This window comes from Myodes glareolus, chromosome 8, assembly GCF_982192425.1.
Source record: "Myodes glareolus chromosome 8, mMyoGla1.1, whole genome shotgun sequence".
Lineage (NCBI taxonomy): Eukaryota > Metazoa > Chordata > Mammalia > Rodentia > Cricetidae > Myodes > Myodes glareolus.
In genome coordinates this window covers 78,791,530-78,814,546 of record NC_142033.1, presented here as the reverse complement: position 1 = coordinate 78,814,546, position 23,017 = coordinate 78,791,530, and the positions used below count along the sequence as shown (strand labels likewise).

Sequence of the window (23,017 nt, the reverse complement as noted above, 5' to 3'; positions counted from 1 at the left end):
CTATTTGCCCTTGGGTCTTCTCAGAACCTAGAAGGGTTGGTATGACTGTCAGACTGCTCAAATGCTGAGAGACTCCCACAGGCCAGCACAGCTTCTCTTCGATCCCATATCAGACCAGCCTCAGGAGTGACAGCCGCATCTTAGAGTCCACCAGCAGGGATCCCTGCTCCTGTCCTTCCCTTTTCTCCCCCTGGATTTGACTTCTTACAGGAAAATGAAGAGTGACTATTGTTGTGGCCACTTGTACGCCATGAATTTTACAGCTCCATTCAAAGAGTAGGTTTCCTATTTCCTCATTGACTCGTTAAGTATTTTCCTATCCAATTGCCCACGCTCATCCAGTCAGCTTTGAGCTGGAGCTCTGAAGTTTGCACCCCATATAATAGGAGCCACCACGGAAATCTGCTCTTTCTGCTTCTGCAGAGGTGGAACCCCAACCGCAGAGGGAAACAGGAGGCTCGGATGCAGCCCCTCCCCCCCGGTTCCTAGGGTCCTGCTCGGACAGTGGTTCTCAGCCTTCCTAACGCTGAGACCCTTTAATACAGTTCCTCACGTTGTAGTGACGACCGCCAGCCGTAAAATTATTTCATTGCTGCTTCATAACTGGAATTTTGCCACCGTTACGAATCGTCCCGTAAATATCTGTGTTTTCCTATAATCTTAGGTGACCTCTGTGGAAGGGTTGTTTGACCACCCCTAAAAGGTTTGTGACCCACCGTTGCTTTGCTCGGAGCTGGCGGACCCTGAGTGGGGAATGACAGAGGGTGGTGCATAGAAGTGGCCGTGCGCACAGGGGCTTTCGTGGTCGTGCAGGGAGTGCAACCTCATGAACACAAACGATTTACTCCCCCAGCAGATGCTCACAAGTTGAGCCTAGAGTGGAAAAAGAAACAGGCAAGCCACGTGGCTTCCTTACTGTATGGCACTGTTCCCAGGGAAGGGAGGGAGGGACGGAGGGCTGGGAGCATATGCTTGCCAAACCACCACGGGCTCTTTAAGGGAGGCCAGCTTTCGGCATAGACTGCTGACCAGGTCTTCTGTCCCTCATCTGTGCTCCATCCTCCATCTCCTCCCCCCCCCCCCCCACATTGCTTCCCCACTCAGAAACAGCCGGTCCTCAGGAGCATCAGTAGGGATGGACATCAGAGCTGAGATCTGCTGTGACTGGGTAGTGGCTGTCTCTGCATCTATCTTCAGTAATGAAGCCAAGCCCAAGGGAGTTGATGGTGCAGAGATTCGGTGCTTGCTGTTTCAGTCCTTCTAAAGAGAGGTGACCTACTTGGCAGCCACCAGAGATACTAGGTGAAATATCCAGAGAGATGTCCCTGCAGCCGCCAACCTCCTCCCGGGCCTCTAGACCACCAGAGTGTGAGGGGGAAAAATGTCTGGTTGCTCCTGTGTCTTTTCTACCTGGGAATATTGGCTCTGAGAGGCCCTCAAGTAGCATGAAGAGTCAGGTTGAAGTGCCTGTGCCTGCGTTTTTCTCTGGGCAGTCCCTGGCCCCACCTTTCTTCTGACGCTCTGCTGTCTGTGTGTGAGGCTTAGGACCTTGGCATGTTCATTGTCAGAGGGTCATTGCAGACCTTAAGGAGGGGGTATCAGCACAAGGGGTTTGAAAGGCACGGACTGCTCGCTGAAAGAAGGGGAGCCTTGGTCCACACATTTCTACACCCCTGGAAGTGCAGATGCTGGGCGTTCCTCATTTTAGAAGCTGCCCATTTCTAGGAATGCCCAGCACCCTCCTTGCTGATAGCAGCCTTCAAATGGGGAGTCTTGTAGTACCCAGGAGTGTGGTCCTGCAGAAGTGGAATGCGTGTGCTGAAGTACTCCTCCCCCCTCCCACACACCAGTTTTGAGAGCACAAACCTTGAGCCTCGTCTGTCACGGATGTGCAGGCAGAGAGGTTGTGTCAGCATGGAGGTCAGTGTGTGAATGTATGAGTGGAGGGCTGTGGGAGGGACGAGATGCAGGAGTGTGAGCTGCAGGAGTGTGGGGTTTAAGAGAGTGCACATGCACATGAACGGCCATGTGTGAGAATAGGGGGGAGAATGTGTGACTCAGTGTCAGAGAGTGTGTGGGTGAGAGACTAAGCGTGTGGCATGTGCCGGCACGTGTGCACTGTCGAGTAAGAATCAAAACACGCGAGAATGAGTGCTGTGTCTGTGGCAGTGAATGTGAACATGTCACTTGAGCCTGTGCGTGACAGCTGAGTGTGAGGAACTGAAAGATAACGAGTGTGCAAGAGACCACGCCCATCCCTGTGGATATTTCGTGGACCCCTCAGTTCTTGGGCCTAGTTCAGTTCTCAAGCTTAGTGCTGCCATCCTTGGGGATTCCCTCTGTCTCTTTCACATCCCACTGCTGAGGAGGAGCAGCTGCCAATAGGGTCTCTATGGTAGATGCTGTTGGTGCGTAGTGGAGACAGTTGACGGAGTGTTCTGTCCCTATATGCGGCTTCAGACCTCCGCTTTAGCTCTACTCTCTCACTGTTCTTGCTGAGCTGTCTTGGGTCTGTTGTGGAACCTAACTTTGGCATTGTCTTGCCTGAAAAATAAGAAGAGCAGGTCCTGCCCTGGAGCTGTTAGGTCTACCTACTGTCTCTGGATAATTAAAGAGACCACTGCGGTGTAGTACCTCGTGGCACCTGTGGGGTGCATTGCATTAGAACAGTGGGAAAGGTCACATCCACTTGGGTTCCTGCCGTGGGTTCCTGAGGGAGGAGAAAATGCTTGTTTGTTTATTGATTGATTGATTGATTGATTGATTTGATTTTTCGAGGCAGGGTTTCTCTGTAGCTTTGCAGCCTGTCTGGGAACTAGCTCTAGTAGACCAGGCTGTCCTCGAACTCACAGAGATCCACCTGCCTCTGCCTCCTAAGTGCTGGGATAAAAGGCGTGCACCAACACCACCCGGCCATAAAGAAGACCATGATGTAAAAATTTAAGTACAGAAAAACTATAGACTTGTTAATGTGGATGGGGAAAGGCTTAGGAGGCCTCCTGAGGCAGCTGAGATTGCCAAGAGCAGGAGAAAGAATCTCCAGGAAGAGCATACTAAATGTCATCTAACAACAATGGTTAGCTCTGAGAATATATAAATTCAAGTAACAGTACACAGATTTAGCAGGTTGTTTTTATTTATTTAAGAACATATGTATGTTCACATACCTGTGTGTGTGTGTGTGTGTGTAGCAGCAATTAAAGAAAAAGGCCAGGAATTTGAAAGAGAGAAAGGCATACAGTACATGGGAGGTGTTGGAGGGAAGCGAGGGAAGGGGGAAAAAACGATGTAATTGTTCAATAATTTAAAAAATAAAATTACAAAAAATAGTTAGAGTTTGAAATTGTAAAAAAGATGGAGGCAGTTGCATGGAATTCCACATCCCAGAGATTAGCTTTTGAATATTTTTGTCCCATTTCTTCTTTCTTTGGACCCTAAAGCATTTGCCACTGCTCCCGTGACATTGATACATGACTGTTTACTGATATGCTATGTGGTGCAGAGCACACTCCAGCCGTGAAAGCCTGCTGCTGCTCACCACTGTGATGACAGCATTATGGACTTTTCTGCGTGAAAGCCCCTGCCCAGCTTGGTCACCATGGCTGGGGCAGGTGCAGGGCACCTTGGCTCTTACTGGGGCTACTGCCGTGTTACAAGGCTCTCTTACTGGGCTTGTTCTGCCCACTGTTTCAGACTTCCTAGTCCCAGGACCACATTCATTTTAAGAGATAGGAGGGCCACCTGTGTCCCTGAGGCTGAATCTTGGCAGCCTTGTGCGAAGCCCCTTCCCTACGCAGCAAGGTCTTTGTCATCCGAGCCGCCTCCCCGGCCCCTATTTATTTACAGTTTTGAGACGGAGTCTTGGCACCTAGTCCAGGCTGACCTTGAACAGCGGGCCCTGACTCATGGAATCACAAGCATGTGTCGTCATACCTAGGGGTTCTGTGTTTTTAGCTGGTGCCTAGCCTGCCAGCAAAGACTGATTTGTGGCTCAAAGACTACATTGTGACTTGAGATGCTATCACTTCTGTACGCTGCTGCAGGTGTCCCCCATTGGCCAATTTTAAGAATTCCCTGAAAGAAATTTTAAGACAGACTCTAGCCCAGATATACTTTTCTCCCTAATGAGATGACTATCAGCTTTGGCTAAACGCAGGGACCATTGGCGTCTGGGTCAGGAGTAAAGACCCGTGGAATTTCTGGCAGACAGTGGCCTTGGGCTATTAAATGTCCATTCTTAGTATTTGGTTTGGGGTTTTCCCCTCCATGTGAAGGTTCAGTTTGTCCTAGTAAACCACATGCCTGGGTCACTGTAGAGGCATAGTCGACTCGGTGCTCACAGCAAGCTTGGGGGCTGAAGTCAAGCTTAGCTAGTCTCCTGTCCCGGTGCTGTGGGCCGAGTCCTAGTGCCTGGCCTTACCTGTGCTCCAGGACCTTTTCTGGATGGAGTCCTCTGGTTCGTCTCTGGGCATCCTAGAGTGCCCCTGTGTTTGTGGTCTGCCCACAGCTGTCCTTGTGTCTGTCTGGAATGGCTGACTAGTGATTATCCGCGAATGGCTTAAGATGGGTTTTATCAATGGTCTCTGCACTGTGCTGTGGGGATCGTAATCAGAAGGCTAATTGTTTTCCTGCTCACTGGCTCCACAGGTGATGAGTCCATCGGGGGACGGCTCCGGAAGCTGAGTCTCGGGCAATATGACAATGATGCTGTGACCCAGGTGTCCTTCTCTAAGTGTGGATGGGGAAAGGCTGGTGTGGACCCAGCCCCAAGTCTGGGACCATTTTCCTCTTCTGCAGACATCAAAGAGGTATGTTTTGGCCCTGGCCCTGTCTCCATTCAACCCCACTTTCCTGTCCTTGGGCTTAGGACAATGGCTATGCCAGGTCCTTGTATAAGGCCACCAGGCACTGTAACCTCTCTGTCCTCAACAGTTCTCCTTGTCCCATAGACATGGTTCTTCAGTGACTGACAGGGGTTCTGATTAAGAATGCAGGTTAGAAGGGCTGTGTGGGGTCTGCACACTCCCTAGAGATGGCTATACAGCGGGTGCCTTGCATGGGCCATTGAAACCTCAATGCTCTGATCTGTAGAATGGATGTGGGATGCAAAGCATGCAGGTGGCTTGTGTGGATTAGGGAGCATGACCCTGGCTCTAGCAGGACCCTGCAGAAAGATAGCATGGCCAGTGACAAATGCAGATTTCTAACCTGCACACAGGGCTCCAAGTTCTCCACGGCAAATGATGACCCCGAGTAGGTCTCCAGACAAGCGTCTCCTTTCTGGGACATGTAGCTAAGGCTTCTTGTCAGAACTGGAGTAAGATGGGCCTCCATCCCCAAGTAGTTAACCCTAGTTATACATCTGATTCTCAGGTTGATTCCTATCTGTTTTCACTTCTTCATGACAGTAATGTAGCTAAGGATTCCTTGGTCGTCTTTCATGCTCAGTGGTGACGTGCCTTCTTCCCTTGCGCCAAGCCTCCATCGTCTTCGCTCCCGGCTCTCCAGCACTGTCTTAAGATGATGGCCCATAAGCCCCTCCTCTCTGTCCTCCAGCTTGGGTGATAGCAAGTAGTAGCAGGAGGCCAGTTTCTTCCCCCTTGTCCCCCTCTCGGATGTGGGCTCCGTCAGCAGATCATCTTGAGGACCTGTATCTCTGTGAAAAGAGCCTTTGTGTGGGGTCTCATTTCTCTCTTCTCGCTCTGTGCTGGTTTCAGACGATGATCACTGCCTATCCCCCTGGCCTCGACGTGATCGACGGCAGGATTTCCAACAGCAAGGATTCGGTGTGTCTGACCCCAGCGTTCCCTGTGTCTCCAGAAACTCCGTATGGTAAGAAGAAAGAAAAACCAGCTGAGTGCCACTCGGGACCACAAAGTGGGATGTAGCAGGCTTTCTTGTCGGACAATCTTTGTACCACCAGACTGCAAATAATGACCCAGAGACTTACTATTAATTATGAAAGCTTGACCTCTCCTCAGGCTTTCCCCAAACTAGCTCTTATAGCTTGATCTCCTCTTAGTTATTAGTCCACATTCTGCCACGTGGTTCGGTTACCTCTTCTTAGTACGGCACATCCAACTTGCTCCGAGTCTGCTAGTTTCCTCCTCACATCTTCTCCCTCTGCCTGGAAGTCCCGCCTACCCTCTCCTGCCTAGCTACCGGCTATTTAGCTCTTTATTAAGCCATTCAGAAGGTGCCTTGGGCAGAGACAGATCTTTACAGTGTGAAGAATAATTCCGCAACAGTGGGGCGTAACAGCCGCCTTTGCTCTGTTTCTTTTCCAGTGAAAGCATCCACACGCTACCCTCCGTTTAGCCCACCCGAGCCCCAGCTGAGCAGCCCGGCCAGTTTGCGCAAAGGAGGACGGGGTAAGAATCCTTGGCTCTGGCAGTCATGATGCCATTGGCATGGTTGCTGTTTCTACCAAGGCGCATTCTCTGATGCAGAATTATTTCCATTTGGGCCCCGTCTCAAAGCTTGAGCAAGAACATGTTGTGTGAGGGTGTGGAATGTGGTTGTTCATCCACTCATTGGGAGTAACAGTTGAATATTGATAGGCTTCCCAGCATTGGCAGGAATGTTCAGGTGTGATAGTAGCTTGGGTAGCAAATTTATGCTCAGTTCATTAGGGCCTGTGGTCAGCTCAGCATAGGTGCTTAGTGTCCTGAAAAATCTCCATTGAGCAAGGGCTTTGCTGGAGGAATGTGATCTACTTCACTGAGAAAATGGGTTCCAGCAAAGAACAGGTTATCCGCATGCATCCAACAGCATGGTCATCTCTCTTCAGGGTCATCTGCATGCACCCCACAGCGTGGTCATCTCTTCATGCTGTTTTGTGTGACCCAGCTACGAGCCTAGTCTTCCTGACCCTAAAGTCTTGATACTTTCTCTTGTTCTCTACAGTGGAACCTAGAGAAACCTTCAGTATTTTGCGCTGTAGGGAGGGAGTGCTAACAGGCCAGTGTGTGCCTCAGTGTTTCTTCAGGTTCACATGCCCTCCACACTTCTGGGATCCCAGGATGGGCCAAGCTTGATCAGGTGAAGAGAAGTCCCATATATATATTCTTTTGGTCATTTAATTTTTATAGTGTAGTTCGCTGTTTGCTGTTCCCGGAAAATGTGGGCAATCTCAGTGTGCTCAAATCCTAACCCCTGGCTTGCCTGGGCATCTTCCAAATGCATCTCAGTCCATCAGAGATCCAAAGGAACATCCTAAACTGAGCCAACCCTTCCTTGGTGCCTGATTCATGACAGCCCATCTCCCCAGACTGGCGATGTCTTGGTTAGCAGCAGGGAATTGAAGAAGAGTACTTTGGCCCCAAGTACTCTGTCTGCATCGCCTTGGAGAATTTGAAGTTGAAGTGGTCATGACGTGCCTCTCTTAGGACCTTGTCTTCCGTTTTGCTTCTGAGTGTTCACTCACCTGTCCCTCAAAGGATCTCCTAGGCTGCTGTTCTTTGAGGCAGCACCCGAGCATCTTGGTCTTCAAGGTTCTCTGTCCAGCAGGACATGGTACAAATCGATTTACGTAGCGTAAGCTCCATGTTTGAAGAGTCTACTCCTAGATAGCTTCTCAGCCGTGAGCAAGCAACATGTCTGTTGTCCTGTTCATTGTCACAGATGTCTGTGCTTGTCTGTGTCCATCAATGGACTCTATGTGGAACACCAAGGTCATGGTGTGAATGCAGGTTTTCTCTGTTATGATCTGCTGTGGTAGCACCGTGGATGATCTCTTCCTTCAGTGCAGTGAGAGGCTTGGAGATTAGCGGTGGTCACTGTGGCCACCATATGCTCAGTCAGTGCCCTGGGGACCAACTACTTGAGACCGTGGCCTCCATAGCTAGACTGCGATAACTCTGCTAACTGTCCATACCCTGTCGGGCCAGCCCCTCACCACCCTCAATAGACCTCATGTACATTTTAAAGTCATTTTTCTCTGTGAATTTGATTCTTGACCCAGCATCTTTGCTACTCTGAGGAGGGCAAGTGAGCGACCCCGTGCCTGAGTATTATCGGCATTTCTTGGGAATGAAAAGTTTTCATTAACTCGTATTTAAATCCTGTCCCTTGACAGGTGTCTTATGGACCCCACGGTGCACGAGTCTGGGGCATGACAAGAGTAGATTGCAGCCGGGGAAATTGCCGAGCTCAGCCCCGGTGCGATAGTATCAGCAGGGTTTTATCGCCATAGAGTAGAGTGGAATGGGAGGGTGAAGGAGGATGGAAACTTGCTGAAGGAGACTCAGGTATGGGGCTTCTTGCTGAAGCAGTCTAACTGGATTTTTGTTTCATGAAAAAAGCCATGTTTCTGACATAACTTACTTTCCAAATTGTTCCAAAATAGTTCATTGGCTACATTCGCGATGTCTCACAACCCTCTGTAGTTGCAGAACGTTCCTGTCACATAACAGTTTCTTACCATTGTTATTTAGAGAACTTTCGAGAACTTTGGGCGTCCGTACAAGTGATTAATGGCTAACGTTTGTTTACTTCAAGGGAATGCTTTTGTGATTTTGCAATTCCTATTTTGTATCTGACAGATTGATACGGGTTGTTTGGAGCCGTTGTCTCTACTGTGAATACAACGCTTTGTGAAGGGGTTGAGGGTTGGGTCCATCTGTTTCCTGGGTTTATGGGGAACAAGTACCAGAATAACGGGGTTCAAAGTAGGGGAGCTGAACTTGGTGGAGTTCAGAGGGCAGAAGTGGATGGTGTTTGCGGAAGAGGAAGAAAAGCAGGGTCTGAGAGTATTTGGAAAGAAACAAAGCGGGGAGAAGTTAGGGGGCCTTCAATTGTTCTTATTTAGAAGCAGTGTTTTAGGTTTGCTTAGAAAAGTAGTTGAGGGACTGGAGAGATGGCTCAAGAGTTAGAAGTCACTAACTGTTCTTCCAGATGACCTAGGTTCAAATCCCTGCACCCACATGGTGGCTCACAGCTGTCTCTAACTTCAGTTTCAGGGCATCACACACTCTTCCAGCCTCCTCTGCCACTACACACAATGGTGCACAGACATCCATGCAGGCAAAACACACAGACACATAAAAATAAAGGAAAAAAATGGGGAGGGTTTGGAGAGGAAAAGGAAGAGGGGAATAATATAATTATACTACAATCTCAAAGATAAATAATAAAAGCTAAATTACTAATTCATTTTAAAGTTGCCAGCATAGGAAGCTTGACATGTTATAGAATGTTCCAGCCAGCTTTTCCTTTCCCTCTTACACCCAGCTCCTTTTCTGTTTGAATTTTTATGAATTAGTAATGAGAATTTTTACAGAGCAGATAGAAGCACATGCTATAGGTAAACACGGGGGATGTTTATGGTAGACGTTGGTGGCTTTGAATCTACTGAATTTCCAAAGCAAATGTGCCAGTCTGTGTATGTCGACTTAGGTGCACATAACCTAAGAGTGTCTGGGTGTGGGAGGCATATACTGTCTGCACAAATGCCTGAGATACACTCTGCACTCCAGTTTATGCCAAAGAATGTGTCCTGGGAAGGGTGAGCCCCGGCAATGGATGTGAATCAGTAAATTGACAGCAGCCTTCCTGCTCCCCACCCCAGATGAAGAATGTGAAAGAAAAAACAGCGAGTTGCTTTTAAATATATCTGAAAGTAAACATCAGGGATCGGCTCCTGGAGGTCAGAGTCCAGCACTGCCCTGTGAATGGACTGTTGGGAGTCTGTTTCGATGAGAACATGAATTTGCTTGTATGGAATGTGGCTCAGAACACACAAGCTGCTGGCATCCCTTGCTTACACTTCATCCACCGGGCAGGCAAACTTGAAGGATCCCATGAGGGGGTGGGGGAGCTTTGTAAACTGGGCAGAGGGCGTCCTTTTATTTGGTTGGTAGTGGGGTAAGGAGAGCTTCGCTTTCTGATTGTACTTACCAGCTTATCCATTGTCCAGGCCTGTGGGCTCTTCTTGGAGACAGAATGGAAAAGCTATCCAGGCATTTTGCCAACAGGAGCTTTGTCCTGGTCATGATTCTTAGCCCACAGGATGGCTCTAGGGCATGGCATCAAGGCCCAGGGCGCTCTGTGATCTAGCACAAGTTGCAAAACCTCTTAAAACATCTTTTAAACAAAAGGATAAGAATGGAGCCCTATGTGTGTTTTCAGGGATGTTGTCTTAGAAATGAGAGTCTATTTCATCTTCTCTCTGCGAGAATGTCTCAGAAATGTGTGTTGGAGTTGAAGCTGCTGCTTCCTACTGACTCTGTAGAGCAAACCCTGGGCCCCAGATTGGAGCGGTGACTTGGAGCCCAGCCTGTGACAGATGTGGAACCTAAAATCCATTGCAGACCTGGCCACAGCTGGGGGTGGAGGATGCTGAGCCAGGTAGGCACCTAAGTGCAGACTGCTGGGGAGACAGCATGCAGGACAAGCGAGGATATTTGTGGTGACATTTCCCCTTTAGTCCACTAGCCCAGGCTTGTCTCCAGGTGTCACACAGCCTTAGGCGTTGGGACAGTGCAGTACTCTGGAGTCTCCTCTGTAACTTTGGAGCCACTGCCCCTCAGGCTAGCATTCCTGGCCTGGGAGCCCCATCCTGCCTGGTTTGTGGAGGATCTGGATTGCAAGAGGTAGGGAGGGGCATGTGAACTGAGTTTGCTAAAATCTAGGAAGATGCGAACCTTTCATTTGCTCCCCGCCATCTCCTGGGGCCTGGAGTGGTACCTGGTAACCCTCAGATCGGAGAGCTTCCTCAGGAGAGAGAGATGAAGCCTGACAGTTTCAGTACAGTTACGTACGTCAGCCTCTGTTTAGATCCCGTGCTAGTATGAGCGCTCCTCCTTCAGGATTTGTGGGTTGCTGGCTCTAGGAACCCAGTGGGTACCATTCTCTGGGTGTGCCGAGCACAGCAGTGTGGACTTTGTCCGCTCAGCTCACCTCTTCTCCCATATACTTCATGCCTTGCAAATGTGACCAGTAGTTACTATCCTGTGTCATTTAGGGATGAACGACCGACCGCAGAAAGTCCATTCATGTGTAGTCCAGGTACCTTGTCTAAACCAAGTTTTTCACCCGTAGTTTAATCTGTGTCGTAGAACTGAGGATTTCAAGAGGGCCACGGTATACAGACACAACACAAGCATGGTTGTGCACACAGCACATGGTCCTGTCTGCAGATTCTCCTGGTTGTACCTGGACTTAGAGGGTATCACTGTCTGAGGGCTGTACAGGAACTGTGCACTGACGTGCCCGTACCTGTGAGGAAGGAATAGCGAGCACATTTACAGAACAATAAACGCAGGCACTTGTGGTCTTTGTGGGGAAGGTAAGGCAGCACCCTAGTGCTCCAAACGGCATTATGGATAAATTTGGTGCTCCTTGGGTTTCATCATGGCACGCTGGAAGAAAGTCGCCAGCAGTTGGAGTTCGGTTTTCTTGGCAGGGTTTGATAGTGGGTGATTGTGAAGTGGCAGACACACAGATTTAGGGGATCGTGTTTTGTTTTAAATCCCTTTTTCTGAAGAACTGTCAGGGAACGTTCTCTTTATCGGGCGGGTGGAAGGTTGATTCCCAGACAGACAGGAAAAGGACATTATGGTGACTTGAAGATGTCAGCTATGGTGGTGGCTACTCTGGTGGTTTGGGGGTCCACCAAGACCTGCAGGCTACACCCACAACACCCTCTTCCATTCCCTGAAGCTGTCAGGTGGGTAGCAACCCCCCCCCCCCACACACACACAACTTACACACAGAGCACCCGGTTTCTTTTTCTGGGGTGTGTGTCAAATCCTAGGGAAGACCCTGCGCAACACATGACCAGCTGGCTGTGAGGAGAATGGTCCATGCTTCTGATTGGCTGCCTGGCACCCCTGAAGTACAGTGGGGCATATATGATTCCAGAGCCTATAAACTCATGCACACCCGGGGCTGAGAAGCCAGAGCTCTGTCAGACTGATGGGACGGTGTCTTAGGAGGGCAGACCCCAGACTTGTTCATCCTTCTCCTGCCTGCCATGGGCGCCTTGGCCGCAGCTGAACATCATGGCTTCTTCTCTCCATTGTTGACTGTACTCCAGTCCTCTGATGGCCTCTTCTTCTCTCCCCACCCCCAGTGCCTTCCTCCAAAGGGAGCTTTTCCCCTCAGCTCCTTCCGTCTTTCCTTATTTTCCCTTCTACAAAGTCCCAGCCAGGGCCTGCTCCTGCTAGCTGCATGAGGAGTGCTGTAATGCCAGCATTCCTGAGGCCGAGGCAGGAGACTCTCGCGTTGGAGGCCAGCCTGTGCTGCGTCGGGCTGGGCCTTTAAGTCACTAGAAGGATATACCTCAGATCATGGATTCATCTCTAGCACTGAAAATCAAAAGTTTTCTAGAGTGAATAGAATTACAGACAAGGCTTTCCAGTCTAGGGACCAGTGTGTCAGCGCCACAGTGGGCCTGAGCCCAGAGTTTGTAGAACAAGGCCCCAGGTGTCACAGGCCCAGCATCCTTGCTGGTGAAGATAAGGGCTAGCCAATCCCAGTTGTGGGGCTGTGGCTCTCTCCAGGAACTCTCTGTTGGTGCTCCGCTGTATCTTGGCCCTCTGCTCCCATGGGCATCCCTGCTGGTTCAGAGTGTGCCTCCTGTCCAAGTATTGACCCTGATCTCTAGAGGAATCAACGGGGTTTATGAGAACAACTTTCTTTCTAAAGGTAGTAATGCTTCAAAATCACCCCAGTTGCTAACACTGCAGCTGAGGAGGGAGGGGATGGGGAGATAAGCTAGTCTCTTTCCTAGAGTCTCTTCGAAGCCTCAGGGGGCCCACTCAGAACTGTCATGGCTTTCACACGGTCACCAATGCAGTATGTCTAGCTTCCTTCATTGCCCATCTCCGTGGGTTTGCCCCTAATCCTCTGGCCTGTGAATACGGGGGACCCACAGAGGGATGGACCTGCTGTTGAGAGTGTCCTTCCTCTGTCAATGGACTGGAAAGGCTGGCACGTCCACCTCACCCCCAAGCCTGCTGCTGAGCCTGTTGGGCTGGGGCCAGGCATCTCCGACAGCAGGAGCAGCTGTTTTGCAGGCACATAAACAGAAGGGAGGAAGTGTCTTCACAGGGGTCTTCCTGGCTCTGCCCTAGACACGTGGCCTGGAGGAGCTGGAATGAGGGGCCTCTCCCAGTAAGGTTACCAGGTTGGTGTTGGGATCTGTGGGGTTGAGCAGGCTTAGATTCAGCAAGATGGCAGCTGGTTGTGCTGGCAGCTTTGTCTGTGTGGAGCCCAGTGAAAGCTGGTGCTGGTCCATGCTGGCAAGGAAACATCCCCAGGGGAACACAGCACCTTCTCCTCCAGAAGAAGTTCAGGGAAACCTTCTAGGAGCTCACATTTGCAGAGTGAGTGAGATTTTTTTGCCCTACCAATCAGACAGGACAAAGCAGGACCAACTGTCCCCCCGGTGCTGCTGCTGCCTCATGGTAACACCTGGAGTGGTGTGTCGGTGTCCAAGGCCAGGCACACGGGCCCCTATGCACTGCTGTGTCGTCTGGGCCACAGCTGGTTTCAGGGCTCCAGCAATAGAACCGGTGATTCTGCTTAAAGAGCAAGAAAGTGTCCCAAACGTAAAATAATAATTAATTAATCAAATTCAATCTGTTACTTGTAAGAAGGAGTGATAGGAGTTCGATAGTTGGTTTGGGGGTTCTTTCAAATAGAGGGAAATACATGCAGAGAGTAGGAGGAAGGGGGGGGACAGGGGTGTAGATGCTGCCCAGGACCTGTTGGTAGAAAGGTTACCAGTCAGATGAAGAGGCTGATTCCAGATCAGTTTCTGGAACCAGGAGGAAAACCTGCACACTTTGAGCAGATACCAAGGGGTGAGTTTTGTAGCTGAAGTCTTCTCGTAGCCTTATATAGGGCTGTAGTGAAGGTTTTGTGGGGGGCTGATGATCCCCGTCTCCCAGAGAAGAAATGAAGAGGCAAAGGACCCTCCCTAGCAAGGCTCCTGAACCTCCTTTGCAGTGAAGGGCAGGTATGGGGCGTGATTGCTGGTCCCGCCCCTTTTCTCTGCCCAGCTTCGACACTGGCCTTGGCGCCACATTAAGCTGTGGTGGGTTTCTGGAGGGAGGTTTTCAGAGCTTGGAGGGGAGGAGGAAGAAGGGAAGCAGAATGGAAAGGAAGCGAACTGCAGCGGGGAGCGGGCGGGGCCAAGTCTGGAGGCACTGACTGGGCAGGCAGCCCGCAGCAGCCAGGCGGCCGCCCAACAATCCGGGGATTCTTTCCTGCGACCCGCTCTCCCGCTGCCCTCTGAATGGGCCTCTTTGGAGGTGGCCGCCCCGCCTCCCGCCCTGACTCCCCCGGGACTGACAGAACACAGAGTCCACCCAGGGTGGGTGGGGGACGCCTCTGGGACGGGACTCACCACCCGGGGCTGCTGGAGACAGACCCTGCAGAGTGCCTTCTATAAGGCTCACAGATTCTAGGCCCTTCTTCCATGAACTGACCAGATCCCAGGTGCCCAGGTAAGCCAACAGCTGGCCTTGTGGCTTCTTGGGGGGCTATTTCTGCGTTCCTGGTGCCTCGGTGCTCTGGCGCCTTTGGGCAAATCCAGTGGCTGAAACCTGATCTGGGATGTGGGGGAGGGTAGTGGTGGGATTAGGGAGGAGGAGGAGGAGGAGGAGGAGGAGGAGGAGGAGGAGGAGGAGGAGGAGGAGGAGGAGGAGGAGACAGACCTAGTTCCAGTGGCCAGGATACCTAGGTGAAATGGGGCTTGGAAACATAGCAGACAGTCTTCTGCCCTGTGTCTCCCTATCAGTGACGTTTCTCCAGTTCCCAGACTTTGGGACAAGATACCCCACCCTTGAGCTGAGCCAGGCTGCTCCTTCGGGAGAAGGCAAGCTTTCTGTTTTTTGCTGAGACTCCTTGGGGGTGAACAAAAGCCTGGCTTACAGATGTGCGGCTTTTTGTGCGTCCTTCTGCCCAAACTGATGGTCGTGGGCCCGTGGCATTCTCTCGGTCACAGCCCACCCCATAGCCCTCAAGAGATCACTCGCTGCATTAGCTTCCCAGGTCAGTAGTGTTCTCACCAAGGAGGCAGGCAGCCTGGGGAAAGGATTCTGGGTTTTTAACGAGGCCCCCTCTCTCTTGAGTCTTCTCTGCTTGGAGCCGTCAAAGGGCATCTTTCTAAACAAATTCATGAACTTTGAAACAAAACAGGCATTTACTGAAGCAATCTACTCAGATAGCTAGCGGAGCGTCTGCACTACTCAGGGGAAACTGGTACCTTCTCTCTCCTCCCCTTCTGGGGCGGGACTGGGGTTGCCTCCCCCACGTGTGGGGTGAGGGAATCTCAGGGCTCTAAGTGGTGTGGGAGGATTATGTGGTCTCTTGCAGCATCTGTAGATCCTTCCATGGACATGTTACAGACACAAGGCTGAGTGTGTGTGTTTCAGCTCGCATCATGGGCAAGATTAAGGCAGAGAGGGGAAGGAGCCACACACTTGAGAGCAAGCCCTCCATGCACAAGCCCCGAGACAAGCCCAGGCAGGTTAGGGTCTGCCTCAAGTTTCCTGGCAAAGATTTATGTATTGTCCCTTCTAAGAGCCAGAGACACTTTCACTTAAGTGGGAGAAAATGCCCTTTCAAAAGCCTCCTGCTTATTTTAATGGGAGCCACGTAAAATCATCATTTTCCCATGAATTCCATATATACGTCAGTGTTTTCAAAATTGGCTGTCTCGGATGGAAATGCTTTCCTAGTCTTAGGTGAGATGGAAAGTATGGCCGTCTATTTGCATTTTATAGAGCTCATGCTTACCAACAGCCTGTAGCAAATGGTGGAGCCTGGGGTACTGGGGGCCCCCTTCCATGTTGTGTGTGTGGCGGTGGCTTTCTGAGCACAGCAGCAGGGCTATAAATGACTCACTGAGAACCCCGTGTCTTCCCTATGCTCAGAGCAAATGTGTGCAGCAGGTTCCCTGTCCTTTCCAGGACAAGTCTTAGGATGCTGGTGTGTGAGGGAGGCAGCTCCGGAGGTGGGCTGCAGAATCAGACCTCCATGGTGCTGATGGGAGGCAAGGGGCCTGTTGACTGCCTTTGAACCAGCTCCCTTTCATTCTCCAGTCAAGAATCTGTCTCCTGGTGCCTGCTAGAGGGATGGTCACGTATATGGAACGTGTCAGAGGGTTAAGTGAGGTAGTGCCCACTTGCGGCTTAGAGCGCCTAACCCATACATGGAAGGCGCTCAGCCCGAGTCCCCTGCTGCTCTTGCCTCTTATTCTGTGGGGAAATCATGTGTGAAGTGGCACCAGGATTTCTCAGTATCACTGAGGGTGAGTCTTGTACATATCTGTGTTCATAGCTTATTCAGCCCTGCCCTGAAACACTGAGAAAGTGAGTTGAGGTGGGGTGGGGACCATGGTCACTCTTCATTCTGGGTGAGAGCGAATATTGAGGACAGTTTGACCACTGTTGTCCCCTCCCCAGCGCCTTCCTTTCTCTACCTCTCTGATTCCCCTCCCTGAATTTAATACAGAACGGACAGACAAAGGCATATAGCCGCCCACTGATAGGAAGCAGGTCAGACTGGTAGGTGCCAGTGATGGGTTTCGGAAGCTGGTCAGACAGCTGTCTCAGCAGGTCTGGGACCAACTCTCCATTCTGGGGTTATAGAGCACACCATGTCCGTATGTTTCATCTCCGTCCTTTCTGGGACTAATTTCCGTCTTAAAGGTACTAGATCGCAGGCCACAGTGAGACGTGAAGGCCCAGGAGGACCCATTACAGACTGTAATGTAACCTGAGAAATCAGGGATCAGGTTTACCCCTAGTCTTACCACTAGCGATCAGTGTGACACACTTTGGGTGGTGGCCTCTGATTTAGACTAGCCTCAGGAAAAGATGAGTACTTGATTAAACATATCTAAAGACCACAACAAACAGTAAGATGGCCAACTTCCTTGAGGAACTGGATATGGCTAGAAAAGCTTCCAGAGTGTTCCGTGGAGCTTCCTCAAAGTAGTAAGGAAGTAAGAGAGAGAGAATGAGAAGGATCTAAAAAAGACTAAACCTAGTCATAGAAGATGTGGGTTTTGGGATGTCTCCTGTGTACATTCTGGAAGAAGACACAAGCTGCCCAGCCAGCAGCTCATCTTACTTCAGAATAGATCTTGGTAGGAAGGCATGCGGTTTTCCCAGTGGCCCTACCCACCCTCATATCTGCTATGTCCTCGGTCGTTACCAAGGTCTTTGTCACCTTTGTAACCCATGCTACACCTGGGCTGGGGGAAAGCAAGCTGATACTATCTTACTGGCCATATGGAGTACTAAGTCACTCAGAGGCTGTTTAAAACGACACTGTTCATAAAAGGGAACATTTTCAAAGCTTGCTAAGAAATATTTACAAGTTATAAATACACAGAAAGAGGGGTCATGTTTGGGCATAGATCTGTCAATGATAATGAGTGTCCTGAGTTTCATCTACACTTATTATTATTATTTCTGTGAGTGAAACTTTGTTAATTTTTTCTGACTTTAAAGAGTAAAGGCCCTGAGTTATCAGTGTATAGCTGTCAGGAAGTCAGACCATCATGACAGTGGAGAGAGACCTCAGCCAATGTTGGCTTAGTTTGGTTCATAGTGTGCAGGTTTTGGTCCATGGGTAAATGTTGCTTTTGGTCCTGTGGCGGGGTAGCTTGTCATGTGACAGCAAAATCTTCATGGCCAGAAGAAGATATAAGGAAGGGAATGTGTTTCTCCAATCCCTTGAAGTCCATCCCTTCGTAACCTACAGAATTCCTACTAGGTTCCGCCCCTTAAAGGTCCCACCACATGCCAGTAGCTTCACACTGGGTACTGAACTTGTAACGCCTGAATATATGAACCTTTGGAGGACCCTTCACGTCCAAACTCCAGCAAATAGTTCGTGTCTATGTAAGATGAGATGGTTGGTGCTGAGGGGTGAAAGATACTCTGTAAATAGAACTGGAGAGGTCCCTGTTCAGAACACAGTAAGCCACGCTCCTGGTATTACACAAGAGCATCAACTCTGAAAGGGCCAAGGACTTTATTAATTTTTCAGTTCTTTGTGGGAAATATAGACACACACGTTCTCCTGTTTGTTTCCCTTTCTCTCCTCATCTCCTTTTTTTTCTTGCCATGACATAGCTTCTGACACACTGCAGAGTGAGCTATTTCTTCTTAGGTTGCAGATGTTTTGAGTAGACGCCACCATGGAAATGTCTTAGTGCTGCTTATGAAGTATCACGTGGTCTCAGTGTTTCCCCGCTCAGAGCGAACTGAGAGTTCTCTCAGTCCCTCGCGTTTAAATGTAAATGTTTCGATGGGTCTCCGTCCCGAAGGGTGTCACATGGTATTGGAAGAGCCTTTTCTTTCTTGTCTCCTTGGTTTTGGGGTCTGTTTGAAACCACCCAAGTCATGTGGATGGTTAAACAAACCTTCACCTTGGATGTCATGTGGAGAACGTGAAAATTGTGGCAGGTAAACCCAGCCGGACTAAGGATGAGCAGACACTCAGATTTCAAAATGTGGTACCATGTGATTGGGCAACTCAGAGTTGCAGAAAGGAGACTGAGGCTCAGGGAGCTGAGCTGTGGGTGGGTGGGCTGGGGACAGACAGTGCATTGGGGGCCCTGGGTAGGTGATTGCTAGGTGGATTATTCTCCTGCTTGGTAGATTATTCTCCTCCTCGGCCCTCGCCAGGAGGCCACAGTGCATGCTGTGGCTGTGTGTTGAGCTGTCTCGGACTTATTCCTCTTTGGGTTCTTCAGTCCTGGCTTGGACACATGCGTGATAGACATCTTCTTACCCACTTAGAATATTCATCCCCAGCTGTCAGTCCTGTGTCACAGCTAAATTGGCAACCATTTCTGCTTCCCCTCCCCTTCCTCATACTATTCTGCCAGGGTGGGGGATATAATATCCATTTTATAATTACGTTTGGCCTCACTGTCTCTCCCACACTCACACACTTCTCCACTGTGTTGGATGTCGCTGACGCCTCCAGCTCCGTTCTGCGTTTCACGGCTGTAGGAAATACCGACATCCAGGGGCTGCACCTGGGCACCCCTTCTGGGCAGTGCGAGAGGTTCCAGTCCAGCCCTTGATGCTGGGACCTCCTGCCTCTGTCATGACGGAGGACTACTGAGAATCCAGGAAATGCCCAGTGCATGTTGTCACCAGACATGGGTGGGTGGCCAAGGGTTTTCTCCAGCGGGTCATCTATCCTCCCTTGCTGGCTGGATGATGAGTCGATACTTTTCCATACACTGAGTTTCTGGAAGAGGACAGTACATAGTAAGTCAGGTCATTGTCGCTTTCAGGGGACTTTCTGCTGTGTCAGCCTCCCCCTCTCCCTTCCCCCACCAAGCACAGTGAACAGCATTCAGAATCCTGAACTCACTACCTTGAGACAAGAATCCTTCCACAAAGCCAGCTGAGAGCCTCAGGCCCAGAAACTTCTGTCCCAGGATGTCCTCTGAGAAGGAATCCTCCATGACAAAAACTGCAGCCTGCTGTGAACCAGCCTGTTGATTACTTGTTACTTGGGGAGCAATTTTAATGCCCTGAAAACTTTATTGGAAGTCCAGCCAAGTGCCAGCGCAGCCTGGCAGCATCTGGGCAGTGCTGGTGGTCTGGCTGGTTTTTTGAGGTTTTGGACTTACCTAAAGAGCTGGTTGGGCAGCGGCCTCGGCCCTGGTACCAGTGGTACTCTGCATGTGACACTGTTCTACAGTGCTCCCGGGAAAGGAAAGCCAGCCAGAAGCAAAATGGCAACCCTGAAGCTAAGAACTGAGTTGACACTCTCAAGTGAGTCGGCATGGAGCACTTGCATGCTAGAAATAAGTGAAATTAGAAACCTGCGAGAGAAACACAAAAACCAAAGCAACGGTGATCTGAAAGCTCCCGTTGTGGGTTCTGCAGCGCACATTGTCAGAAGTTCTGGGCAGAGGTACCGTTGCCCATTCAGGGCCCGATCCTATTCAAGGCCTCCCCAGCTTGCCCTGGAAGCCGCAGGCCAAGAAGGGAGGAGAATCAGATGAGAAGGGAGACATTGTGAGCTGGGTCTTTCCTGCTCCTCTGGCTGGTGCAGGACCTCATGGGACATGGGGTTTGGGACAAAGTAGTCTCTTTTGGAGCTGTGAGACTCAGCCTAGTCAGAATCCCCATCTTGTAAGCCGTGGAAGAGACAGTTTAGACAATTCACGTGCTAACTCCTACTTCTTCCTTAGACTAACATTATGACCAACCCTTCTCATCCTGTAGATGACAACCACTTTGGGGGGGGGCGTCAAACGATCCCTCCCAGGGGTCACCCAGGACCATCAGGAAACACAGATATTTACATTGTGATTCGTAGTAGTAGCAAAATTACGGCTATGAAGTAGCAATGAAAATAATTATGGTTAGGGGTCACCACAGTATAAGGAACTGTGTTAAGGGGTCACAGCACTAGGAAGGTGGAGAACAAATGCCTTAGTGGGTGGTTCCAGTCTGATCATGCTGGGTGCACACTGCTTGTCCTCCCTTCCTTGGTTCTCAAGAACCCTGATAGAGACCCCCATCTACCCTGCTGCCTTCAAGCAAGACTACATTCCTGAAATCTTATTCCCGTGTTTAGAACTGCACGAAAGACCTGGCCTGACCCCAGATGTGACTGTGTTAGGAAATGAGATCTTCACACAGGTCGTTAAATTAGAGTCCCCTGAGGTACAGTGTGATCCAGTATGGCTGTGGTCCTTCTCGTAAGAGGAGATTACGCTATGGGTACAAGACGGGAGGCAAAGGGAAGAAGATCCCACCCATAACAGTAGATGTACGAGAGAGACACTGCTGTTATGGACCTCCAGGGTCCAGAGCAATGGGAAGTCAGTTGGTACTTGTTGGCTATGGTAGGCAGAGCTAAGACCCTGAGTGATGAGACACCAGAATTTTAACCCATGGAGCTTTGCACAACAAGAAGGACAAGTGGAGAATCAGGCTGGGATCCTGGTGCAGGGAGAATGACAATTCCCTGCAGGTGCACATGCTAATGCCCCAAGCCCCAGTCAATAGACACTGTCCCAGCAGCCTTGTTTTGAACATGGTGCGGAAGTCCATGGTGCAGTCATTAGGTTGTAAGCAGAGACTTGGCCTGTGGCAGGGCAGAATATAATCAGGCTGGAAGAGACACAGAGAGAGTAGGCGGAGTCAAAGAGACACCATGTAGCTGCTGAAAGAGAAAGACACGGCTGGAAACTTAGCAGTAGGCCATAGCCTCATGGTGGCATATTGATTAATAGAAATGTGTTAATTTAAGATATAAGAGCTAGCTAGAAATATATGCACGAACCATTGGCCAAACCGTGTTGGAATTAATATAGTTTCTATGTGATTATTCAGGTCTGGGTGATTGGGAAACCAACAAAAGCAGTCTCTGCTTACATTAGATAAGAAAGTGATTATACTGGGTGCTAGGGTGAGCATTTGCCCATTGTTCTAAAGTCAAGGTGGTCGGTCTATTAAGTACCCCACAGACAGTGACTTTTTTAGTAGTATGTTGATATTTTATGATTTTTTTTCTGAAAGACGGGTAAAATGTGTTGAAGGTCAGGTGAGACTGCTACCAAGTTTCACCTACTGTTGTCTGTCCCATAGTGAGAACATACCTTTTTATTAAGTAGGCTTGACCAAAGCTGAGCTCTTGAAATCTTATGTGCCTCTTGGTATTGTGTGCACTGTAACTCACAGTAGGGGATGTTCTGGTCATAGATGCCATTGCCTCATTAGGGACTTGCTTAAGAATCTGACCAGTGATGCTCCAGTTAAGGAAGGATACAGGAAACCTTCTGCAAACTGCCTGTCGTCCTGGATATTTTGTGGACTGGGGGTGCTGTGAATGCAATAGAGAAAAAGGTCCTATGAAGATGACTTTGTTGGATTTGTTGTTTCAAGTCCTAGACAGAGACTTCATACATAGATAACAGGAATGGTGTCTCTGCATCCTGAGCCTGGGCATGATGTAGAACTCAGAGCAGAGCTCAGTGAGGTACTTGTTAGAAGAGAAAGTATTTGTTCCGGGTCTGACTCTGGGGACTTTGTTTGTGAAGCCCTCTAGTACTGACTGATTGTTCTTGCCTGAGTACGGTTAAGGAAAAAGGCTCAGCGTCCTTCACATGCCCCATCTCTAAAGGACAGCTGGATTCTGTGGGGGTTCTGCCCACAGGCACAAAGTACCAAGACTTCTACTTGTGTGCAGACCCAGTTATGGAACTAGAATTCTTCAGGGGACTGGAAATTGGGAGCAGCCAGAGCTTGCTAGTATTTTCATCACCAGTACGTTCTGGCTGGCCCTGGTCTGGCTCGTTCCCTTGGAGACGCTGGTCTGCTCTTGATGTAGCCTTGAACCTCAGCCCCAATCTGCCCGGGGATCTTGAAGGAATGGAGATGGTGTCTCCAGTGTGGTGAAAAAAAAGCTCCCTCTGCATTTGGAAGTTTGGTGTGTTGGTTTGTTCGTTTCGTTCTTAAACTCTCTACGTAAGGAGGCTTTCCCTGGGGGTGGAAGGAACGGATGGATGCCTTCCTTTTTCTTTCTGGTATCTCTCCATTCCCCTCGCTCCAGCTTGACCACCTTAACCTCGTTGATGCTTATTTGCCTCCATCTCCACTGGGCGGTCCCAGCTCTGGAACGGAAAGCATCTGTCACCGAGGCCAGTTTCCGCCACAGTGACCAGTGCCCATTCAAACTGCCTAGAGGGCTAAGAAAGGAGAGACTGCAACTAATGGTTCTAACACACATGTCCTTGCAGCAGTGATGGACAGGCCGAATAGGAATTCCATTCAGTGGGAGGATGCTCAGCCTAAGCAGGAGGGGACTTTCTGGCACGTGCCACCGTGAGTGCTTCTGAAAGACAAGGACTTTATGCTAAGTCACGAAAGGACATGTGCTGCATAAGTTACTTCCGTGGTCTGTGAAAGCGTAGAATTTCTAAAGCTAGAAAGGAGAGTAGAGTTGCCAGGAGCAGGGAGACAAGAAATTGGTTAATAGAGAACAAGGTTTGAGTTTATAAGAGCACGTGTTAGAGACAGAT

The 23,017-nt window shown here is 49.9% G+C and overlaps 1 protein-coding gene across 6 annotated transcripts in view; it reads left to right on the top strand.

The window, feature by feature from the left end:
- The window catches only part of Tns3 (tensin 3), a 246,093-nt gene that overhangs the window by 194,274 nt on the left and 28,802 nt on the right, over nt 1-23,017 (top strand). For all 6 annotated transcript variants that reach the window (XM_048450104.3, XM_087909179.1, XM_048450105.3 and 3 more), the window contains 3 exons: nt 4,648-4,808; nt 5,718-5,832; nt 6,288-6,371. In XM_048450104.3, the coding sequence (XP_048306061.3) occupies nt 4,648-4,808; nt 5,718-5,832; nt 6,288-6,371 (360 nt within the window). The remainder of the gene's footprint in view (nt 1-4,647; nt 4,809-5,717; nt 5,833-6,287; nt 6,372-23,017) is intronic.